Genomic DNA, 26,504 nt, shown 5'->3' with positions numbered 1-26,504 from the left:
TTTGTCATCTAACTGATTTTTATGTGCACATAGTCAGATAATAATTAGCTTTTTATTACAACCTCACTCTGGAATATGTGTAAATGTACATTTAACTTTGTGTACCAACGTTTCAAGTACTTGTTTTATTGCGATTATCGGCTATTATACTGGCCTATAGTTGATAGGGATAAACGAATGCAGATACTTTTTTTTTAAAACAAAATGTAATTTAAGATGGTTTGTAAATGAAGAGATAGATTTTAATGTCGATACTAATCATAGTGAACAGATGGGAACCATTCCTGAGGTTGTAGCTGACATGAAGAACATCCCTAACACCGGCTCTTATTTCAATTGCTATACTTAGATAAACTTATAAATATACTTGTATCATCAATAGAACAGATATTTCTTTGTGTTTTTTGTTGTATACTTGCTTGAGTCGGATTTTTACTGATTTCATACTATATCTACATTGGTTTTTGATCAACGTTTTATTGTATAATCTGTCGCACCTTTTTTAATGAATATAGACATTTTTTTCAGAGAACGGTGACGGAATAAGAGTAATGAGCAATGAAGGATCATCATTTGCCAATCGTTCTATGTTTACATGTGGAAATGGAGAAGTTATATCACAGTTGGCAGTTTGTGATTCATATCATGATTGTTTTGATAGTTCTGATGAAAAATATTGCGGTGAGTTTCTCACATTAATAATATTCATTGATTCACCTGGTTATCATCGTCTTTGTTCAGTATGTCACTGGAAATAAGACCATTTATGATAACATGAACCCTTAATTGAAATAGAGTTTTAAATGTAGTTTTTTGCCTTGATATTTTCTGTTTACAAATCGTCGAGTGAATCTTATAGTGTTATGAGTTCATTTTTGATAAAAATTGAGATAGCTCGATATTTGAGATACAACTGTAGTGGTCTATCTCCCTTTACAGCTATTATACGAGATCTTTACACTTTAGGAACTACGCTGTTTTATTTTCCCTCTCTCTTCTTAATATATATGTAGGACTCAAATCTATGGCGGGTTCCAAATCTATGGCAGATATGAATCTATGGTAAATATGACGTAACAAACGCCAAACAAATTAAATCTATGGCAGATTTTTGTTTTCTCCAAATTTATGGGAAATTTAAGAATTACGTTATTTTCCGGGAAAAAAAGTGGAATATAACGTCAAAATAAAAAATACGCCATATAAGTTGTCGCCGAATTCAGCAAAGTTGTTGGCTTTCCAAATATTCCTGATGTCCTGTTATAAAAATACTCAGGAAAACACTTTCTGTTTTCCCTCTAGAACAATTTGACGATGGTTTAAAGAAAGATTTTATCTTTTATCCATAGAATAAGTTTTAAGTTGTGGATTTTTTGGGAATGGAGTTACATTGTATATTAATATTTTAGCATCTATGGCTGCATGGCAAAGTATTTAAAGTTAGAAAATGAAATTACAGGATACCACCTTGACTTAAATCGTCACCAGTTAAAACAGATTAATTAACGCTAAAATAAATATTATGTGAAAAGTCAAACTGTTTATTTTTTTTTAACTGCTGTCTTGTTTGTCAATGGATTTCCGTTTTTTTCTAGTTGTTTTAATACATGGATTAAACCGGTACCATTCACAGATTAAGAAATGCTTATTTTTCCGGGGAGGATCATATTAATCCTGATTTCTGTATTATGTATTTCCCTTCTACACTATTTCATGGTTGACATTACAATTTTGTTAACCATTAGGGAATGTTTATTTCACAAATATTTATAGACATGCTCCAGTTGTCGTAAATTTGAAGTTATTTAAGACCGAGTTTAAGACAAGTCAATACTTGTATAATGTACTGCCTTGTTCTACGTTTGCACAAAATCTGCCATAGATTTGGAAACAACAAAAATTTCGCCATAGATTAGGAAATTACAAAACTCGCCATAGATTAGGGTTTAAAAAAATCTGCCATAGATTTGGAATGACATGACGTCATATTTAACACAGATAAGGAATCTGCCATAAATTAGGAACGACATGACGTCATATTTACCACAGATTAGGAATCTTCCATAATCAACCTATTTTCAATAACTAGAGGAGTCATGACGGTAAATTTGCTAAGTATTTCACCCACCTCCTCACTTGCCTATCAACACAGAGGTTGTGAGTTTGTGGATCTCTCTGCGCACATCGACTTCCTCTCTCAATACAAAAAATTGCCACGATATAGTAATAAGTGGCATTAAACAACAACAATAAACATTTCAATCAATTAACCTATCAATTATAATTATTGGATTGTATAGACACAGAACTTAGTTTTCATTACATTTACAGGATCAGATTGTTTAAATTCCCAGTATCAATGTGCAGATGGTTCGTGTATACATTTAACTTTCTACTGTGACCATACCAAACACTGCAATGATGGATCAGACGAACATCACTGTCGTAAGTTCAATTATAACTTTCAATATAACAATGAGAGGATTGTTTAACAGGTATATTCTATAGGATTGCATCTTCAAACAAATAAAAACCAGAGCTTTATTTCATTTTCAAAATGTATATGAAGCTATTTTTTTTAGATTCTTTTTCTCAGTTAGTCCCGTATTGTATGTATTTATGTATATATCCTTGACTTATTATGTTAAAGAATACCGGTTGATGGTAAATCCAGAAGAGTTTCGGATGCATACGATTTTATTTCCTGTTATTATCATTTTCTAACACTGCGTTCACATGTTTAGGTGAATAGCAGCCAGTTTGAAAAATCTGAACTCCCCAAGTATCAGAATTTGGAGAAAAATAATTTTGTTGTTCTCTCCTGTTACAGCCTTTTTGTGTACCTTCTGAGAATATTTCATTGTCAGCACTTTAACAGTACATGTGTTTTTATAGTATCTTATCATGTGATTTTGGATTTTTAGTTTTTTTTATAGGAAATTCTGTGCCGTCCACTATAACTCGAGTATTAGGGAATTTTTTTTTAAAGCTGGTTGGTGCATAATATCTAACCAGATCACCTGATGGCCAAATGTTAATTTCACCCCATTGCTTTGCCATAAAGTTGATCCATGTAAGAACAATATTCTGCACAGCCTTTTCTGACATTTCAAACATTCTTGCCAGTTCAAAGTTAGTTGTATGTCGTCTTAATTTCATCAGAACCAAGAAAAATTGATCAGGAACGCTAATGTTCACAACATTATGAAAAATATATTGTAAACAAAATGCTGAAGGTCCAAGTGTGTATAAAATGAAGAAAAATTTCTCAATATTTTCAACTCCTGTATAAAAATTCAATCCAGCTGTGTCATTTCTGAAATTTTCAGCAGAAAAAATTCTGTGTTTTAGTGTTTGTGAAGCTACTGACGCATGTTTTTTCACAGGAATACTAGTTTCCATCAATTCTGATTCATTAACAATAATATCTGAACAATCTGTAATTATTTCTTCATTTCCTACTTCTAAATCACTATCAAGAATAAGTGTATTCTCATTTATAATTTCATTACCATTTATGTCCAAGCATGATTTTTTAAATTCTGTTAATAAATTTCTTTTTTCAAGGAACCGATCTTTATGTCTTGTGTCTGTCTTCATATCATTTAGAGTTTTTGGAGTTTCTTCAGTCCATTGGAAAATGCTTGGGATTGCTGTTTTCTTAAGGGTTTTCCTCTCTGCCAATGTTCCTGAAAAATAATAAGAATAAGTAATGTTAATATATTTCTGCGATGAAATATAAATCAATAATAAAAATATATTTATAACATATTGTTTTCGATTTATAAGGATGGATAAACAGCCTGGTGTACAGTCTGTGCAGATACAAAATGTATAAAAGTTCTGTCTCTCAAACACCTTCGATCTGTGAAATATAGTTCAGATTACAATGTGCAGTCCTTTTCAAGCTATTTTATTGTAGAACTTGTTTGGTTTATATTGTACACTTGCTACTAGCTGTAGGATTTCACCAAATGTAACAATTGGTAATGTTACATTAATTGGATACTTCAATAGTACTAGTATACATGTATATAAGTTTTCAGCATACATGAAAAAGAAAGTTAGTAGAAAGGAGGACAGTTAAATTTTAATTATTTAACTGTCTCGAGTGGAGAAATATCATGATACACTTATTACAGTTGTGGAATCTATATTTATGCCACAGGGTATAAAATACTGTACAGTACCTGTATGCGTAAATGAAAGGTCAATGCAGGAAAAATAAATAATTCAATTTATTACATTGTATGTATCATACATAGTTTGCCTTGTTTACTTAATAGAATAATTTTAGTCAATGACTTCACTGATATTTATAATGCCATTATAAGGTGCTATTATACATTTGATCAGATAAAAGCAAAATATTTTCAAAAAGAATAATAGTACTAATTTAGAAGGATAAATTCCCAACCTGTCTAACCACCACCATCAGCAGACCCAAAAAGTGTCCATTATAGCCTTTAATCCAACAATATATGATGTTTATCTTGTATAGTCCCTGTCTTGGGCAAAATGAAGCCGCCTTTAATTTGAAATCACTGTAAATTTTATGTTTCCCTGAGTTTGGGCATAACATAATTTAACTAGGACTAAAAAAAAGTCCCTTATTTTATTAAATATAGGGATAATAACAGGACCTTTCCAAACATGTTCAGGGGTGGATCTAGAATTTTTCATAAGTAGGCCAACTGACTGCCTAAGAGGGGCTCCAGTCATGCCAGGTAATCAACCAATTTTTTTCCCAGAAAAGGGGGGCCTGGCCTGAAAAACCCTCCTCTGCTGTTTAGGGAAGGGGTTTGTAAAATTGTACCACACCCAGAAGATGCTGTTAGTTTTTTGTGATCTTATAAATTTCATAACATTTTTACCATGGTATGTCGTAGTGATGTAATCCTCCTCTCTGAAATGACTACGACAGATGCATACGTATCTGCTTGGTGGATTCCAGCTTTGGAATCGAGTTTTCCCTCTCCGGATAGCAATTATCCATGCCTTCCTCCGTTCTTTATCAGCAGGCAAAATGTGATCTCCACTGTTGGTGCATGCGGGCACAACACAATGTGTCTTAGGCATAACTATTTACACCATGCTACGTAACCAACAACGCCATATTGTTTATCCTAGGGACCAATGCGATCGTAGCGCCCTCGATTTTGTAATCACGAACGATAAATCACTCCACACTCTCATTGGTATGTAGATGGAAGTAAACTTCTACACAATTCGAGTATATGAACAAAAAGTACTGCGTATTTCTTTTTTGTTATGTTCTGTAATGTTACCTGATAAAAAGTAACAGCATAACCATAATCAGTAACAGGAAGGATGTTTAAGACAATTTCACTGATGAATCAAAAAGTTAATCTTCTATATGCCAATCATTTCATTTATTATAAGTTATCATCACCATATTAAATAAATTTCAAAAATGATACAATATATGGAATGAACAAAATAGGTTTTTTGCTTTTGATAACAGCAGAGAATTTCGTGCAATTCCAGTATAGTAGATAGTAACAGAAAGGAATTTATTTTAGAATTTTTCATGACCTAGGCAGATTTTTCATCTTGCATTTTTGCATTTCCATTCCTTAAATTTCATATGTTTGGTTATGTGCGTGTCTGATCAATCGGAAAAGTCGGACAAGTGAAATTTATAAATTCACCCACTGTAATTTGACTCAACTGGAAAAAAATCAGACAAACTCACACATTGGAGAGTTAAGGGTTTAGTGCTAGAAGTCATAATGTTCATATCACTTTTAAAGGACATCACATATGTAAATAAAATACGATTTTAGTTTATTTCAAAACCCTTCTTTTTTATTTAGAATGGAGAAGTTGTGTAGACGGAGAATGGCAGTGTGACAACAAACAGTGTATTCCTTTAGCGCAACGCTGTGACGTCACAATCGATTGTATTGATGGATCAGATGAGAACAATTGTGGTATGTTAAAGATAATCTAAGTTTTCTATTCATTCACTGGTATCATTAAAGTTGTAGCCTGCCATGACACAATACTTTCTCTGCTTTCAAAGTTGTTCATAAGCAAAATGACCAGACAGTGCTTTTGTTTGAATCTTTTTATGCATAAAAGATAAATACTATTTGTTGAATACACGACATACAATTTATGAGGAAATCTTTTTGTTCCAATAATTGTGCAGCAGATTGTAAAACCATCACAAAAAAACCCGAAAGATACCAGAGGGACAGTCAAACTCATAAATCGAAAATGAACTGATAACACCATGGCTAAAAGTGAAAAAGACAAACAGACAAACAATAGTACACATGACACAACATAGAACACTAAAGAATAAACAATACAATACAGTAACCAACACCAAACACTGTTTCCTCTAATATACAAATCATAAGGATTGATAATCATTCTGATGCATCTTTTATATATTTTTTTTTATTTCTCTTAAAAGCAACCACTATGGAGTATATTGGTCGGACACAATTCTAAAATAAAGTTCCCCACGGCTTGGCTTGTTGACTGCATACGTATTGGCTGATATGTCTTTGTTGTTGTAACTACAATCCTGTCCCCTTTTCACAAATGTAGCCTAATGAATAAGACTTATCACATGTATTTTACTTATATGAGCAAAACGGCGAATGTCACATGTGGAGCAGATTTTGCTTACCTTGGCGGAGCATCAGAGAACACCTCTTGTGAATTGTAGTTTGTCTGTTTGACTTTTATTTTTTAAGCAGTCATGTTGTCAGTTTATGCATATATATATGTTGACTTATTAGTGTTAAAATTCCTGTGGTACCTTTCGCCTCTCTTTAACATCATCCGTTCAAATGAGTTAAGATCAAAAGTAAAACAATTTATAACAATATTTGGCTTCCCTTTGAAATAGGGATTGGGAGCTGAACTATACGGATCATAGATTTAAATTCAAAACTATCTGAAATTTTCAATTGATGAAACATTAGTTTAAAAATTACTTCAAAGCAAGGACCGAAGCACATAAATAAAGGCAACAGTAGTATACCGCTGTTCAAATTCATAAATCCATGGACAAAAAACAAAATCGGGGTAACAAACCAAAACTGACGGAAACGCATAAATATAAGAGGAGAACAACGACACAACACTACAATGTAACTAACACACACAGAAACGGACCAAGCATCAGACAAAATCCCACGAAAATAACAAATATAACATCAAAACCAAATACATGAATTTGGGATAGACAAGTACCGTGACACGTCTTATCGCAATGTCAATTTACACTAAAAAATAAGAGAAAACAAACGACGCAACGTTAAACTGTAACACACACAGAAACGAACTATAGTATAACTCTTCCATCAATCCTTGCCGTCATCGATATTTTGTATTTTCTGCGTCACTGATCGTTTATGCAGACTTGCACTAAGAAAAATTTAATCAAACTTGGCCACGATCATTATTCGGATATTTAGTTTAAAAACTATGTCGGATGACAGTTGATCGACACAGGCCCATTAGAACCTCTAGTTATACTACAGTAGCCTCTCAAAGTGATTTATTCTTCACTTGAGAATTGAATGCTTCTTTTTGTAAAGTCATTAGGTTGTGAAAGCGTTGACTGAGATACATTTTTCATTTGTGTAATTCATTTTAAAATGAAGATTGACGTGATATTGTTGTTAGCCAATCAAAATAACGTATCATAATGATATATACATCTGACCAGTATTAAAATCCTACTTCAATTTGGCCATACTTTTGTACAATTGTCAGCAATAACAACTTGTTAGCTTAAAATGTGTTTTATGAATTTATTTCAATCGTTCATCGTCAATTTCTTCATCTGTCAAAACATTTCATATTTTTTACTCAACACCGTGTTGTCTTTATAAAAGGACCTATCACCACTACTAACCGTGATTTGAAATAACCCCCTACTCACCTTATATGAAATATACACGCTTTTAACCAATCATATTCATAGAAATGTATCGGAGGTAAGCTAAATGCTAGTATCCTTAAAGAACAAGAACATTGTTTTTGTTATTTCAATAGAGATCAAAACTGAAAATGAAAAAGTAACCCTTTTTATTCTGCTGTAGTAGTTGTTTTTGCTATAAACCAAATAACATATATATATATATTTTTTTTAAAGAAACTTGTAGTTTAAACAGTTTCCAATGTTATGATAAATCATGTATCAGTCAAGATCGTGTATGTGATACCATAACTGACTGCCCTGGAAGATACTTAGAGGACGAGCATGGTTGCCCAAATAGTGTCATACAGACATCGTGTGAACAGTGGTGGGTCATCGGAGCGAGATTAAATGGGATGTATTTTGTAGATCAAGGAACAGATGGTATGATATATAAAAACACTTAAAGTCAGTTTTTGTTAAATAATTTAATACATGTTAACATGGTTAGATTTCTTTAATTTCGGTACATTTCACATGTCTAATTTGACAGTATAGTCGAGTTTTTTTTTCCATTTTCCATCGATAAAGTATTGAGAAAGTCACACATAAATAAATCTTCGTCACAGCATTTATTTAAGATAGCCTTTCTTTACCGTCATTATCATGATTATTGTTAGGACTAGTTTTGTGAATATAATTGTATAAACTTCAAGCGCATATATTCGTTTCGAAAATACGTCACAGTTCCTTATGTTCTTTTCTGTCTGTCGTTAACGGAATTTGTTCGTCGTTATTCTACGGTTTATATGGTGGTTTGTTCCTGATTTTATTGGTAGCTGAACCTGTGACTTGTATGACAGTCGCATTAAATTCCATTATATTGACAACGATGTGTGAACAAAACAAATAGACATAAAAGGTAGAAATGTTAGTATAGGGGTACAACGGTCAACGTTGTGTAATAATCTTCATCACATTAAAACAAACAAATAAGTAACAAAGAAACACAAAAGTACATATAGACAACGCACATAAGTAAAAATGAAACACAAAATTACAAAAATTTACCAAAGCATAGTTGCACAATGACGGGATGTACAGGTTCTGAGCCACGTCAAATAATTATCACAAAAACACCCAGTAAAAGTAATATCCAAAAATACAAATAAAAGAATAACAAGTTATTAAGATAATTAACAACGTATAATCTATATTTCAAGACCGTATAGTATCATAGATAACAAAAATTATAGTAGTTCTTGCTATTGACTTTTGATTACAAAAATGTGTAGTATGAGGGATTCAACGTAGCTGAAACATTGTAGAGGAATGCCATTAAAAAAGCTTCTTTTGTTGCAGATAAATATTTGGTCTATTGTGAATTCAACGAAGAAATTAATACGATACTGGTTTCGACGTCCTTTCATTATAATTTTGTCAGCAAAGCTAAAAGCCAAATTGGTCACATTAAAACAGAATCCATTATATTTCAATTTCCTGTGGACATGATAAAGGATGCTATGCGAAATAACGATCAGGGGTGTTCACAAAATATTAAACTGACATGCTATTACCAAGATGCCTTACCTTCGGATGCAGAAACTGTTGTGGAGTCATGTCATGATGGGTAAGTAACATAATCCCAGTTGACTTGCATGAAACGAAGAAACGACAAAAGATATACAACAGTACACAAAACACAAAGAGGAAATATTCGCTATGCCCGTCTCTGCAGTGACGTTTTGGATTTCAATGAGCTTATATAATCTATGTATTACTGGTGAATTATCAAGTCAGGGATTTTTTAACGTTACATTAATTAAAAATCTTTACTAAATTCCTCCATTGATACAAAGATATGGTTAACAAGTTTGGTTGTAGAAACCTTAATTAAGACGTATAAGCACATCATAATTTTGACGGAAATGTTATTTATCGAGCCCGGAAATTGAGTTGTTTTATGCTTTGTATCGATCTGATGTGTTAATTCCTTCTCAACCTACTATAAAAGTTTGTTAAGAATTTATTGTACTGTTACATCACTGTCCCAGGTTAGATAGAGGGTTGGTGCCTTCAAACTAGTTAAACCCGGCGCATTCAATACGTGCCTGTTCCAAGTCAGGAGCCTTTTATTCAATTATTGTCTATGGCTCTTGTCTTTCATGTTTTTTTTCTCAAATTGTTTTGTAATAAATAAGGTCGTTAGTTTCTTCAGTTGAATTGTTTAATACTTGCCATGTTGGAGCCTGTAAGAAGCTGACTATACGTTATGGGTCTTTCTCATTTATAAAGGTCTTATGGTTGCCTACAATTGTTTACACCCACTTGATTTGAACGTTGGTGGATTGTTGTCTTATTATCAATTATCTGAGTCGTCATAAATGAATTGCATTTTTTCATTATAAAAAAATTACTTTGATAATAAGCTACAACAGCTATCAATTACTTGTGCGATGTAAAATGTCTTATAGCACTTAACACTTAGAATATTCCACACATATTTTTATATTCACTATCTTATTACCGTTTTTCTGTATAATTTAGATTACTTTGTCATTAAATCTAAAAGTATGTTCATGAAAGTCATTATAAAGGGTCGGAGTCCCATATGAAATCCATAACTTACAAAATATAAACAAATCCAACACTGTACACTATTTTCCGTGGTTGAGTTCTAACTCTTCACAATAAATTCAAGTCAATTATCATGAGTAGGGGTTGTCTTTTTCTGCAGGTGCAATTGTATTGGAGGGTTTGACTGGAAACAAGCAGATATCAATAAAGTGTTTACAGATGATATAGAAATTTCAAATTACGACAGACTTCCGTTCAATGGTTATATCATTCAAGAGATTTCTTACAGTGACGAGGGATTTTCGGATGTGACAGTTGGACCTGTTGTTTGTAAATCAGGTAAACTATAGAGAACAGACAGCATGATAGTATAATTAATGACATTGCCAGTTTGTTTTCGACTAATGAGGGAGCCTCGAGATGCCAAGTTGTCAAAGTAGTCAAACTACTGTTTCATAAGCCAGTCAACACCGTTTCGAGTCTTGCACTTGGCAGGTCCACTCCACTCCAATAGGATTGTCAGTTTTTCTCCAGAAGGTTGGTGGTTCCCTCCGGGCACTCCGACTTCCTCGCCAATATAAAATGACCTACACGAAAAAGCACAATAGTGTTGAAAGCTGAGTTAAAACACCAATCAATCAACAGTGTGGAGCAGGATATGTGAAGCACGATTTATAATTCTATTGTGGTGTTCTGGTGTTCTGTCGTCAGTTCGTGGGAAGTGTCTGCTGTCATTATGTTGCTTACAAGTTATAATGTATTGTACTGTGCTATTATATTATTTATTTGTGTATGCATTTCACTGTCCTGAGTGGACTAACGCTTATTTGTATTGTAACCTTGTCTCGTAATGTTTTCGTTTAAACGGAATTTTTAACGTAAACATATAACTTATAAAATTGAGAATGGAAATGGGGAATGTGCCAAAGAGACAACAACCCGATCAGAGAGCAGACAACAGCAGAATGTCACCAACAGGTCTTCAATGCAACGAGAAATTCCAGCATCCGGAGGCGTCCTTCAGCTGGCCCCTAAAAATATATAAACTAGTTCAGTGATAATGAACAATATACTTAACTCCACATTGTAATATGTTTTGCTAGTCATACAACCAGGGTAAAACCATCATCTTTACTTAAATTGATCTGTATCAAGTCAGGAATATGGCAGCTGTTATCAAATGAAATGATCCGTTTCTATGTATGTTGGCGTTTGTTTTTGTTGCAGTTCAGTGTTTCTGTTAATTTCCCCTTATAGTTGATGTGTTTCCCTCGGTTTTGGTGTGTGACCATGATCTGTTTTCGCTTAATCGATTGATCACTATTAAACAACGGTATACTACTGTTGCCTTTATTTAATATCTCTGTGGTAACTTTTGTTTCGTTGTTTTTCTTAAAGTTTATGTGTTTTTCTCGGTATTAGTTTTTGTCCCGGATTTGTTTTTGATTAATATAATGATTTTTGAACACCGTTATTCTGCTGTTTCTTTTATTACCTCTCTTTTATAATTTTTAAGTTGAAAATTTTGCATCCTCTGTTACTTCTCTCCTTACTAAAGTCATTTCAGTTTTATATTACTCTATTGAATAAAATTATGAGATTCGTATTGTTACGACCAGAAATTACCGATGAATTGTAGCCACCAAAACACAAATCAATAATAAAATTTAAGAAGATTCATATCAGTCCGATTCATTGTCTCTTTTTATCCAACATTCTTATCGTATATGTAATAAAATCATTGAAATATATATGTCCAATTGTTCACAATGTTGTATGATCTTGTTCGTAAATAACAGTGGCAATACAACAACTGCAGATATCTTCTGATAATCAAAATACATGAATGTTTGATATGTCTAATTTATGTGTCTGTATTTATAGTTGTCAAAATAACTTCTAGAAAACCAAGGAAGAGCAATTCTTACAAAACGGGGAAAAGGGGAACATGTTGAATACTGCAGAAGTTTGATTTACGCATCGTAGGTCATGATCATCCCGGAATTTCTTAATTTTAACATTTAAGTAATGACTGTATGTTTTTTTTTTCTATCTATGAAGAAATAACATAAAACATGTGGTGCACACTGAATAACGCGTGTTATTTCGAATAGTCTGACAAAATATTACAGTTATTACTTATAATTTAATTCCAAATTCCATTTAAAACCGGCGAAAATCATGAAAAAACGTTGATGACGTCATGGTCACATGACAAAATTATGTCCATGATATGATAAACAAAACGACGTCAGCCAATCAGAAGACGCATTACATCCAAAATTAAATTATTATTATATAAACATCTATAAGGTCACACAAAACAAATTAGGCAAAAATAAACAAGTATAATAATTTCGATATCATAACAGTATACAGATACTTAATTTTTACTTCAAACTCTGTGATCAGATTTTGACATAATTTGTGTTTCAGAAATTTCTAAAAATGTTTCCCGTAGCCAGTCCCTGTGCTCTGATGGAAAGTTGTATAACTATACAGACCACTGCATAATGCGTGTGAATGAAAGGAGCGATGTTAATGGTTGTAGAGATATGACTCATCTTCAGCATTGTGGTAAGATAAACAAATTGTATTATAAAAACGATTGAAAATAGATTGAACACAGTTGTCATTGTTCTGCACATACGAATGAAGTCCCTAATTTATCAACACCTTTTTATTGTGATACATTACCCAGTTGAAAAAAACATGTAAATGAGCTTAACTTTGTAGGTTTCATCAAATTTTCAACATTAACAAAATGTTGTGAAATTGAAACATATGGGACAAACTGTATATTATAAAATGATAAATGTACTGTTGTTTTATATTATTAAAACAAGAGAGAAAATGAATTATATTAATCCTACTTTAAGCTAGTAGTGGCTGTCATTATTTACGATGGACAATACATGCCGGCTTGTTTGTAGGTAAAATGGTCTATGTACCCGAACAAAAACGAGTTACACATTCAGTTTAATAATATAAATGTTTATATCTTAAGAAGAAGCTATTAATATATTATATTACACAATGGACGTTAAGCAACCGACAATCAATCATTCTATTTACATTACACGAAACCTGAAGTAGGACAATACAAATTTAGTTTTGAAGAAATTTGCTTTGTTATTTTACAACAGAGGATAAAAACATGTTCTATAGATTACAGTATCCAGTGGAAAAGCGAACAAATTTACCTATCATCCATGCCAAAAAAAATAGTAGTTGGATTAATGTAAACTATTGCATCTGCCAAACCGATTGCTGATAAAGGTGTGTCTTGAGAACTGATCTAAAAATCCTCCATATTAGAAAATGAATGGATAAAAAATGACTCTAAAGTACGATTTCAAATAAATTGAACCAAAAAGGAACAAACATTTAAACATTATCGAATGTGTTTCCATTGGTTCAACGAATGTAGAAGAGGGACGAAAGATACCAAAGGGAAAGTCAAACTCATAAATCTAAAACAAACTGACAACGCCATGGCTAAAAATGAAACGGACAAACAAACAACAGCACACACGACACAACATAGAAAACTAAAGAATAAACAAGACGAACCCCACCAAAAAACTAGGTGTGATCTCAGGTGCTCCGGAAGGGTAAGCAGATCCTGCTCAACATGTGGCACCCGTCGTGTTGCTTATGTGATAACAAATCCGGTAAATAGTCTAATTCGTTAGGTCACATTCATGAAAGGGAAGGGGATTGTAGTTACGACGTACGGAACATATCCGATATCATTTGTGAAACGGTTATTCCATAACGGTCAACCAACTCGTGATGGCGTCCGTAAAATTTGCGAAGGGATGATTTCAACTTCACCATTTGGAACTCTTGGTTTAATAGCTTCCTTGTGAGCAGCAACCCTCTATCAAGAAAATCATGATAGGAAATGCAAGCACGGGAATATCGTATCAGTTGGGAGATATATACCCCGTATACAGGTGCTGCTGGAATGTTGCTACTTAGAAATGGAAAGTTCACAATTGGAAAGCTGAAAATCATCTCTTTTGTCGTAAAGTTTTGTTTTCAACCGACCCTCATTGTCAATTTCTAGATGTAAGTCAAGATATGAGGCCGACTTAACTGTAGTATCCTTTATCTCTAGCTCGATTGGATAGATGCGTTCCACATAGTTACCAAATTTTGAATTATTTAGTGAAAGAACATCATCTATGTAGCGAAAAGTAGAGTTAAAGGAAATTGCTAACTTCTTATCTTTCTTCCTAAGAAGTTCCTGCAAGAAGTCAGCCTCATAATGATAAAGAAACAAGTCGACAAGTAGAGGGGCACAGTTTGTTCCATTGGAATGCCGACAGTCTGTTGAAAAACACGTCCTACGAACGTAACAAATATGTTGTCAATCAAGAAATCAAGCATCTTGATAATATCAGTTTCAGAGAATTTTTTGTTCGAATCAGAGTGATCCTTTACAAAGTAGGATTTATCCCTCCCTAAGACAAGATACTTGTATCTACGTTGGCCATTCTTTTTTACGAAGCAAAGCAATACCAACTCTTTCAATTTGTCTTTTAGTTTGGAATGTGGAATACTAGTGTAAAGAGTAGAAAAGTCAAATGTTTTAATACTTTTACACGATGAAAGAGAGTTAGATTGTATGTACTCTAAAAGATCTTTGGAATTAAAGTGGTCAATACACAAATTTGATTCGCGTTTTCTTAAAATATCTTTACCATATATGACCAATAAGATTTTATGTAAACATTATACATAGTTTATAGTAAATGGGATTAGATTCTTTTAACCTTGTATGCGTTTGTAGAAAAAATAACAGAAATGTGTTTTTGGAGTTATTTTAGAAGGCTTAATACTTTAGTCGCAAGTTTGGTGTTATAAAAAAAGTATGATTATCTGCAAATATCTTGTTTTCTTATCTTGTTTTTTTTATCGTCTGTGGTCATCGCAGTGACTTATATCTATTATCTATTTTGTTCATACACATAATTAGATTATTCTGCTATACTTTTGTTATTTATTGAGATGGTTATTATGCTAAATTAGTTTTGCATAGACATCCCTTCTTTTTTTTTCTTAAGATATTGAATTCCCCCCCCCCCCCGCTAATTTGATGTGTTCTATTTGTTAAATTTTACAAGATTAAAAGTCTATTCCCTATTCTTTTTTCCCAAGTTTGATGTTTTTACTAAAACTGTTTTTATCAAACAATAGGTGTTAATAACTCGCGATCATTGAAAGCTTTACAAATTCTTATTAACATATATCTGTTATTTGAGACTCTCATGAGTTTTTACTCATCAGATTAGACATCTAGAAGTCTTTTTGTCATCTATGCCAATGTTTTGTAATATCATTGTATAAGGGAAATGATCTTCTTTTTAGTTCAAAACATTACTTGGTATTTACTTTTTTGATAAAGAAAACGAATCTTATTCCAAACCGCATATATGTTCACCACAACAAGAAAAAAATATCTGTGACAACGATCGAACATATTTATTTTGAATCACTGATTGACACTGATTGATTTTTTTTTGTAGAAACAGAGATTTGCCAGCCAGGTTTCTATAAATGCAAAAAGGGTCACTGCATTTCATCCAGATTACTTTGCGACGGGAAAAAACATTGCATGCATGGAGATGACGAATTGTTTTGTGGTAAACATAAGTTATAAGTTTTAAATAGATTTTATTAATCCACAAGATTATTACAGATGGTTTATAAAGCATGCTCTGTTCAGTCTTCAAGCTGTATGTTTAATATAGTTGAAACCATATTTAATCCATCTTTTTTACATAAGGAAATGCCTGTTCGGTATTTTTGTTATTTTACTTTTCCCCCATTTAGTACATACATTTCTCAGTTGTATGACATGTGTATTTTCTGAACAGTTTTTTTCTTCAAAATCTTTCCACCAGGAAAGTGGAAAGGGATTAATATAATTTTTAATAACTTGTTTACCAATCCACTATACATAAATATGTTTAAACAAAATCTTAACAGCAATTGTTATTTGTATAATATAAATAAACTCATCAAAGATACCAGGACTAAATTTAGTATATACGCCAGACGCGCATTTCACTACAAAAGACTCATCAGTGACGCTCTCAATTCAAAAAAGTTAAAAAGGCCAAATAAAGTACGAAGTTGAAGAGCATTGAGAACTAAAATTCCTAAAAGTTTTGCCAAATACAGCTAAGGTAATATATGCCTGAGGTAGAAAAGCATTATTATTTCAAAAAATTCAAAAATTCGTAAAATATCGATTTCAAGAAATATTTGGAACGAAGAATGAATCTGGCGAGCACTTTTATACCGTTAGCTCCAGGACAAAAGTTTCTGAGAATCGATCACCGAGGGTCTTAATCAAACAAAGTCAAAACATCAAATTTCTACCTTGCTCAAGCGAAGAGGACATCAGGATTTAAACGATTTTTAAACTGAACTTTGTATCCATGATTAATCATCAAAAATCTTTTCATTTATATATTTTTGCTTACAGCTAATTTAACTTGTCCCGGATTATATAGATGTCAACAGTCAACGACATGTTTGTTATTTAATGAAATTTGTGACAATATTAAACAATGTCCTCAGGGGGATGATGAAGTCGGATGTGACGTCACTTGTCCTTCTGGTTGTTCGTGTGAAGGGTTTGTATTTATATGCCACCAAAAAGAAGTAGAAAATGTTTTCGGAGATCTGTCCAACGAAGCAAGAAAATTGGATTTAAGCAGCTCAGTATTTCCCAACAATAATTTGGTTCTACCTGCATATACGTACCTTGCTGAACTTAAACTGTTCAACTGCAGCATTGAAAATATTATGCCATACTCCTTTGAAAAATTGATGAACCTCCTTCATTTAGATTTGAGTAACAACAAATTCAAGGTTCTGCAAAGTTACTCGTTCTATGGTCTCACCAAACTAGTAACCTTAAACTTAAAAGGCAATCTGATAATGGGATTAATAAAACCAAATGCATTCATGTCATTACCTAATGTCAAAGATTTGGAACTGTCTGGAACTAGAATACAAACACTTTTCAATGGGACATTTAATGGTTTAGAAAACCTTGAACAGCTTAACATAACAAGGAATGGACTAACAACTGTAGAGGAACACGTATTTGATGTACTTGTATCACTTCTGACGATTGATTTGACACAAAACGATGTGACAGAATTTTCGCCTGATATATTTTCTCGCCTTTTTCATTTAACAAAAATGAAGACTGATTCTTATATATTTTGTTGTTTAAAACCAGAATCGGTTTCCACAGAGAACTGTTTCCCAAAAATGGACGAATTTTCATCGTGTAGCGATTTAATGAGAAATGATATATTGCGTGTGTGCCTATGGGTTATAGCTTTAAGCGCTTTAATGGGAAATATAGGAGTTATACTTTATCGCATAATCTACGAAAAAACATTGCTTTTTAAGGCAAATGGACTATTCATTATGAATCTTGGTGTTTCAGACATGTTGATGGGCGTGTACCTAGGGATAATTGCTGTTGCTGATATGTACTACTCTGGAAACTATATTTTACATGACAGAGAATGGCGAGCTAGTCTTGTTTGTAAATTTGCAGGTATCCTTGCGGCCATATCATGTGAAGCATCCGTTAATTTCATTATGTTAACAACTCTAGAATGCTATTTAATGGTAAAGTTCCCATTCGGCAGAAGACGAATGACATACAAAACAGCAAAGATTCTGACATTTGTATGCTGGGGATTTGTAATCATTATAGCTGTGGTCCCGTTTTCTAACACGTCCTATTTTTCCACTATGTTTTATTCAAGAACAGCAGTTTGTTTGGCTTTACCATTTTCTCGACAGAAAGTCAGCGGATGGGAATATTCAACAGCTATTTTCGTGTTTTACAATAGCATAGCGTTTATTGTTATAGCTTGGTGTCAATTGTCAATTTATCAAGTAGCTAAAAGTAGCAATAGAATAATGGCGAAGAGGACAAAACAAGACCTTACTCTGGCTAGAAGATTATTTTTAGTTGTTTTAACTGACTTTCTTTGTTGGTTTCCTGTTGGAATTATGGGTAAGTGGTCCTTGGATAATAGTTTGCAAACTCATGGTAACATATATAGATACAGGAAGATGTGGTATGAGTGCCAATGAGACACCTTTCCATCCAAGTCACAATTAATAAACGTAAACCATTATAGGTCAATGTACGACCTTCAACACGGAGCTTTGGCTCACATCGAACAGCAAGCTATAAACCTATCCAAAACTTACAAGTGTAAAAACCATTCAAACGGGAAAACCAACGGTCTAATCTATATAAAAACGAAAAACGAGAAACACTTATGAACCTAATAAACAGACGACAACCGCTGAACATCAGATTCCTAACTTGGGACAGGTTCAAACAATTGCAGCGGGATTAAACATTTAAATGGTACCAAACTGTCTCCCTTTTCTGAAACAATAGTATTACATCACAAGATAGAAAGACACACTATAAAATATTGGAATGCCTTAACGTAATATCACAAATTTACACACAATGAACGAATAAATTTTATCTGTGATACAATGTAAATACTTAGTTAATAAAAATAAGGGATGATTAAGGTGAAAGTATAAAACCGCTGTGAAATGTTAAACAATTTTAGAAAAACATCAACTATGAAAAAAATTACGTCATATTATACACAGGTAAATGAAAATATTTTGTTGTTAATTATAGTTCTTCTGTCAATAACATCTTCCGTTTAGGAATACCGAGAAATTTCTTATATGTCAATAAAAACTAATTTAAAACTTGGTACATGTAGGATTAATATCAACAATAAAACTATACAATTAGTGCTCAATAAAACTTCGGGTTCTTCATGTAACTGTGCTAGAACAGTATTTAAGGAGAAAGAAAATAATTTTGATGTTCATAGTACGAAGAAGTGACAATTTGTAGTAATATGTATGACTACAGACACAAAGTCAATTCAGGGACAAGCCCTTTATCCCCTTCAAGACAAAAATCCTAAGGTTAAACTATCTTAAATACTTTTGTAAATAAACCAGAACAATGGTTAGTTTCTTTTTATTTTTCATAACGAAAGTCCTAAAAAGGGGCTATTTAAATGCATTATTTAAACAAAAATCTGGAAATTATAATTCAAACTAATGAAATGTGAAATAAAATATGACTACATTTGGGTATTTCCAATTGAGGGAACCAGAGTGCGTGGACAATGCAATAATATTCTGCTAGTAGTACATTTAACTCCATACAGTAAAGTAAATTCGTTAAAAAAAGAGGGACGAAAGATACCAAAGGGACAGTCAAACTCATAAATCTAAAACAAACTGACAACGCCATGGCTAAAAATGAAAAAGACAAACAGAAAAACAATAGTACACATGACACAACATAGAAAACTAAAGAATAAACAACACGAACCCCACCAAAAACTAGGGGTGATCTCAGGTGCTCCGGAAGGGTAAGCAGATCCTGCTCCACATGCGGCACCCGTCGTGTTGCTTATGTGATTACAAATCCGGTAAATAGTCTAATTCGGTAGGTCAAATTCATGAAAGGGAAGGGGATTGTAGTTACGACGTGAGGAACATATCCGATATCATTTGTGAAATGGTTATTCCATATATTAAGTGACAATTCTCTTTTTTGCCATAAAATAGTTTGAGTGTTGATAAACCAATTTAGAAAATTTGTTTGAAGTACCATCAGCGGTGCATGTGATTGAGAATATTTGTAATATGAAAGTTAAGACAAAGTTGAGAATTAAAAACAAAATGACAAAAGATAAGAGATCAAATAGACTGTCGGTTCAGAGTGTTGAATGATGGAAATGATTGTTTTATTCTGAATTAATCTAGCTTGAGGAAAACAAGGCACATTTTCTTCCTTAAATGAAATAGAAAACGTGAATTCATATATCGATTCTGATTTTTAAGCAAACCTGCGGAAGATTATTATAATATTTTTTCATAGCCTTCTATGTTAAGTGCAAGGGTGATGATGGGTTTTATCAGCACGACAGTCACGACACTCTGTAAGTTTTAAGTTTGTTTAGTATCGGAAAATTACAATAACAAAATACTTAAAACTTGCAGATTGGACTATACTTGCTTTTCGTCTATGTCAATTAACCTATTGAAATATGTATAGATAAAGATTCCTTTTTATTTTAGGTATACTAGCAATGACTGGTCAAGTATTTCCATCAGAAATCTATTCTTGGGTAGCGGTATTCGTGATGCCGTTAAATGCGGCATTGAACCCTTTCCTTTACACGTTTTCAACATTGAAACAGGTACTTAACAATAACTACAACTTAAGTAAAATAAATAATTCATTTGCTTGGATCAGGTCCTATTAAATTTATATGTTGACATATTTTGGAAGTAGCCGCGCACAACATTCAAGGACTGCATATGATACGACTATTATTTGAAAGGATCAAGTCAAAATCTAACTAAAATAAAAAGTTGCAAGCGTGGGCATTGCAGTCAGAATCCATGTTATTCAAAATGTAGTAAAACAGGAAGTCTGACATATCCAAAAACAGCTTACATGTTAAAAGTCATCACTGTTAGATATAAAGATAATCTGTTTACTGTATAATTCAGTAGAAATGTGTGATATTAAGTTAATTCAAAATATTGAAAGATTAAAAGAGGGACGAAAGATACCAAAGGGACAGTCAAACTCATAAATCCAAAACAAACTGACAACGCCATGGCCAAAAATGAAAAAGACAAACAGAAAAACAATAGTACACATGACACAACATAGAAAACTAAAGAATAAACAACACGAACCCCTCCAAAAACTAGGGGTGATCTCAGGTGCTCCGGAAGGGTAAGCAGATCCTGCTCCACATGTGGCACCCGTCGTGTTGCTTATGTGATTACAAATCCGGTAAATAGTCTAATTCGGTAGGTCACATTCATGAAAGGGAAGGGGATTGTAGTTACGACGTAAGGAACATATCCGATATCATTTGTGAAACGGTTATTCCATAACGGTCAACCAACTCGTGATGGCGTCCGTAAAATTTACGAAGGGATGATTTCAACTTCACCATTTGGAACTCTTGGTTTAATAGCTTCCTTGTGAGCAGCAACCCTCTATCATGAAAATCATGATAGGAAATGCAAGCACGGGAATATCGTATCAATTGGGAGATATATACCCCGTATGCAGGTGCTGCTGGAATGTTGCTACTTAGAAATGGAAAGTTCACAATTGTAAAGCTGAAATCATCTCTTTTGTCGTAAAGTTTTGTTTTTAAAGTGTCCGCAAACAGAAAATAATTGTTTAACAGATCTATAAATTGCTAACACATACTTGACCACGGTCATGTGGTAGATTACAACTGATCAGTGTAATACTGGGATAATTTGTGACGATTATATCAAGTTTAATTTTTTTTTAACGCATTAAAGAAATAAAAGTATCGACAAACAGAAAGTAGGGCTGACAGATTCGAAATGTGCAAATATGTTACAAAAGAAAATATTTAATAAATTATGCTGTAAGTTTTCTCGTTTGAATTGTTTTACATTGTCATTCAGGAGCCTTTTATAGCTGACTATGCGGTATTGGCATTGCTCATTGTTGAAGGCCATACGGTGACCTATAATTGTTAATTTCTGTTTCATTTTGGCCTCTTTTGGATAGTGGTCTCATTGGCAATCATACCACATCTTCTTTTTTTTTTTTTTATATAGGAGACACCTCTTTCAAAAAAAATATCAAACATTCTGTTCAGCAGTATTTAAGAAGAGGAATGATTTTGTGTTGCAAAACATGTTTTTGTACTGACAAATGAGCAAAATGGATGAATGTAATATTACCACAATCATAGATTGGGATAACAGATCGACAGTATACCTTCTCATAGAAAAGTAGCTCATTTTATGTATAACAAAACTATAAGTTCAATACTCTGGCGTAATTGAAATGTGTGATAATGCATCATGCTAAGTAAGAGCATTAATGTATATAACCATATCGAATTACATTGGTTCACTAATCTAATTTTAACACTGCAAATTCCATTATACGAAAGTCAGTTTAAATATACAGGGGTAAAAGTAAACGTTATACAGATTTGAATTAGAAATGGATATTGATTATTGTTATTTACATGCTGATTTGATATTAACGAATTTAAGAGTAACGACTGTTTTTTTTGTAGAAACCTAGTATTTTAGGTAAAATGTTTGGCAAAATGTTCCAAGTGTCAAAAGTTAAAGACCGACTTAAAGGTAGGAATAACAAAAACTATCTTTAAAAAAGATATCCGACGTATTTAAATTTGAGTATATGTTTAAAACTATTTCGATAACCTTCAGAAGCACAAAGATACCATTTAAATAACATTTTCTCTGTTTGTGTTCAGTATTCTCGGTCCTCGTATCTTTCTGTTTACAATCACCAAAACCCCGCGGAAATCTCACATGCGTAGGTGCGTTATAAAAGTCATGTACGTTCGTATAACAAAGTTTACATTAAAATTATATAATTGTCCCGAATAAACAGCTGTCACGGATGCAAAGAGCTATTGAAGAAACAATCATTTTAATAAAAATATGAATCCTTGTAAGATCTAGTTCAAATATTTATAGTTTTTCACTTGCTTTCCATCACGATATAATTAACGAGACGTTTTTTTCAAACATAACCAAATCACCCACCATGACAGCATTTTGTCAAATCACAGAAAGGATTTTCGAGCATGCGTATTCTGTTGTCATAGTTAAGCGTCCTTAAGTTCAAAGAGCACAAACCTAAACTATACCGACTACGTCGGAAAAAGGTCACCACCGATACCATGTGTATAATGAAAGATGTTGGACGCACGGTTCGTCTACAAAAGAAATTTCAGTGGTGCACCTGCAAAATCGATAACGAGTTTGCTGTATTTAAAACAAACATGTTCCAAAATGATGACTTCTGTGCTGACATGAATTATCATTGATATGGTCATACTATAAATGAACTGTTGAGAAAACTTTTTTTGAAATACTAAGGCTTTTCTACCTCAGGAATAGATTAGCTTTTTTGGGCAAAACTTTTAGGCATTTTGGCCCTCAATGCTGTTCAACTTCATACTTTATGTTTTTAAAACTTTTATTTTATTCGAGCGTCACTAATGAGTCTTTTGTAGACCAAACGCGCGTCTGGCGTAAATACAAAATTTAATCCTTGTATCTATGATGAGTTTATCTACTTAATTATTTCGAAGGATTTTATGACTATAAATGCTACTTCATGTCAGCACTAGAGTACTGTTATGCTGATAAATGGTTAGTTGATTCCTTCTTAGTAGGGAAAATGTCAACAAACATTAGTGTCAATCTAGTGGTTGTTTTAAGTTATGACAATAGTATAATATAAAAAATAAAAATAAAAATGAATTATTAACTAGGTTTTTACATTTCATTGTCTTAAATCCTTTGGTTCTTATATTTTGAAAGACACTAAGTCACGCTTTTCTGTGACTATTTATTCGTTGTTACATATAATGAATGAGTAAATGGATTGAAATGTTGTCAGGGAAACATGGTTTATCTATTTATTTAAATCGGGTTTAACCTATCTTGTAGTAGATATAAGTACTCTAAGATCGTTATTTTGTTTATGTTGAAGTGTTACTGCCTGTTGAAAGCAAGTCAACTGAGTAATAGCTAACAAATTGTGATATATAAATACTGTACGACTGAGCCCAATAGGGAATCAAAATTCGTCTCTTGGTCGTAAATTGTAGTATAGAGTTTCCCTTTAAAAACTATCATGTCTTACATAGATATATAAAAATATGTGGTATGATTGCCAATGAGACAACTCTCCATTCAAGTCACAATTTGAAAAAGTAAACCTAGAAAAGGTACGATCCGATCAACACAGAGATAGTGCGTACGAATCCCGCAATTGACAGGTGCTCTCGACTCAAATCTTAATTGGCTAGGATTGTCAGTTTTCTTACCGATGGTCGATAGTTCTCTCAGTGCATTCAATTCAAGATTTTTCCACAAATAAAAACTGACGAAATAGTATTGAAAATTGCGTTAAACACAAATCAATCAATCAATTGTGCGCGTGTGTATTGTTCATGTCTCACAAAATTAAAATTAAAATGTTACAAACTGCATATGTTGACTTATAAATCATGTATGTTTTCCAGATACATCAGATGAAATGTTTATGGCTTCTGCATTTATCAACAACTCACAGATGTTGGAGATGAAACACATAACTCTGCGAGAACTATTTGCTTCGAGGAATCTTACCATTAAGGAGAGTATTCGTGTGGTGTCACAACTTACAGCCGCGGTAGCATATTTGCACCATCATTATTTAACAGTATGTCAACCACTTTCATTAGATACTTTAGCTGTCTTTATGGATAAAAAGGTAATTTTAAATGTCAACAGTTATGTTTTAATCTAGTTCCATTATTGTTTTGTACGCTTTTTGGTAGTATTGTTCTTAAGAAAATGTGTTTTACCCTTTGATTATGCAGTTATTAATTGGTCGATTATTCGTTCAAATTTGCTACGGGAAGGCTAATCTTAAAAGCTTTTTGTCTTTTGTAGACGAAACGCGCGTCTGATGAAAATACAAAATTTCAATCCTGTTATCTATGATAAGTTTATTTGAACATTTTCAAAAACGGTTTATCTTTAATAATATTTTAAAACAATGAATTTTAAAAGATTTTATTTCACACATCATCGCTTTGGCACATGAATTGCACAGCTTGTATGAAATGAACGAATTCGATTCATTAAAATGTATACCATCTGAAAAATGCACAGTTAAAATAAAATTATAAATAAATAAGGTGAATTGTTCTTGACTATAGTAAATGTTTTTTTTTTATAATTTCCGAAATTCGAAAGAATACAGTTACGTATATTTTTGCGTTTTGTCTGGTTAATATACTTGAACAGAATTTTCTTGAACATAGGTCTTCGTGTACTCATTCATTCGCTCCAATTAAAACCATTTAGTATATACAATCACTTCAAAACGGTTGAGAATGCTGACACATTCAAAAATTGATAAGCAGTTAAAAAGAAGAAAAAGAAAAGATGATGATGATGACGATTGTGTCAATTGTTTACATTATATAGAGCAGATGTTTTATTTACTTCTACTCTTGTTTATCTTTAACGTGTACTTACAATGCAATATTTAGCATGCATTCAAATAATATGAATGATCTTGTTTAAAACATGTATATTTATAATTCAGACTATCATACGAATAAAGGTGATTTCTGAGATAAAAGATATAAGAAATGAACTGGATACTGCGCAGGATGTAGACAACATCGGACAGATCACTAAACTGGTAATTAGAAATACCAGAAAACTGCAAGAAGATGGCAACGTGTAATAGCAATTAATGAACAGATTACAAATTCTATATTAAAAGCTAGAGTTAACATGTATAGATGTGTTTACCTTTAATTTCTGTATATACTAATAAAAAACGTTGAAAACAATGAGTGTTCTATTGTATATGTTATCGAAGTCTTATGAGTCTTTGAATTTGTTATCACTCACGCCAAACAAAAGGCTCATCATTGATCGTTCATGCCTTTCATTTTGGTCGACTAAATATAAAAAAGAAGATGCAGTTTGAATTTTCAAATAATATTTATTTCATCGTTAATACATTTTTTTATTTGAATCAAATTGATATCCGGTAATTCTATCTTTTACTTAATAAACTTTTCCAGCCGTAGACATTCAAATATTTAGATCTAGATTTCCTTTTTCTAAAATATCTAGTAAAAAAACCGGTGCACTTGTACAGCACAATGTGTACCTATTCTGGATTAAAAGTCATTTTCTTTTAAACCATGCATCCGCAAATTGTTGTCGAGGGAAATACCTTCATCTAGAATAGTGTTCGGGTTTTAAAGGTAGCATAACTGATTCTTACAGGTAAAAATGATAGTTCAATCACTGAAATTAAAAAAGCTATTAATTACCCCCAATTGTTTCATCATGTAAACAA

General features: G+C 32.6%; 1 protein-coding gene across 1 annotated transcript in view; it reads left to right on the top strand.

Moving 5' to 3' along the window:
• The window catches only part of LOC139487629 (G-protein coupled receptor GRL101-like), a 48,490-nt gene extending 22,504 nt beyond the window's left edge, over nucleotides 1–25,986 (top strand). The window contains exons 15-27 of the mRNA XM_071272549.1: nucleotides 529–681; nucleotides 2,332–2,445; nucleotides 5,838–5,954; nucleotides 8,141–8,347; nucleotides 9,266–9,533; nucleotides 10,641–10,819; nucleotides 12,917–13,057; nucleotides 16,015–16,131; nucleotides 16,980–18,539; nucleotides 20,660–20,781; nucleotides 22,672–22,741; nucleotides 24,661–24,890; nucleotides 25,734–25,986. Coding sequence (XP_071128650.1) covers nucleotides 529–681; nucleotides 2,332–2,445; nucleotides 5,838–5,954; nucleotides 8,141–8,347; nucleotides 9,266–9,533; nucleotides 10,641–10,819; nucleotides 12,917–13,057; nucleotides 16,015–16,131; nucleotides 16,980–18,539; nucleotides 20,660–20,781; nucleotides 22,672–22,741; nucleotides 24,661–24,890; nucleotides 25,734–25,877 — 3,422 coding nt within the window. The 3' untranslated portion in view covers nucleotides 25,878–25,986. The remainder of the gene's footprint in view (nucleotides 1–528; nucleotides 682–2,331; nucleotides 2,446–5,837; nucleotides 5,955–8,140; nucleotides 8,348–9,265; nucleotides 9,534–10,640; nucleotides 10,820–12,916; nucleotides 13,058–16,014; nucleotides 16,132–16,979; nucleotides 18,540–20,659; nucleotides 20,782–22,671; nucleotides 22,742–24,660; nucleotides 24,891–25,733) is intronic.
• The last annotated feature ends 518 nt before the right edge of the window (nucleotides 25,987–26,504 follow it).

Source organism: Mytilus edulis, chromosome 9 (genome assembly GCF_963676685.1).
Source record: "Mytilus edulis chromosome 9, xbMytEdul2.2, whole genome shotgun sequence".
In the NCBI taxonomy this organism is placed as follows: Eukaryota; Metazoa; Mollusca; class Bivalvia; order Mytilida; family Mytilidae; genus Mytilus; species Mytilus edulis.
Note: the sequence above shows the minus strand (reverse complement) of the source record. Positions and strands in the feature narration are given on the sequence as shown.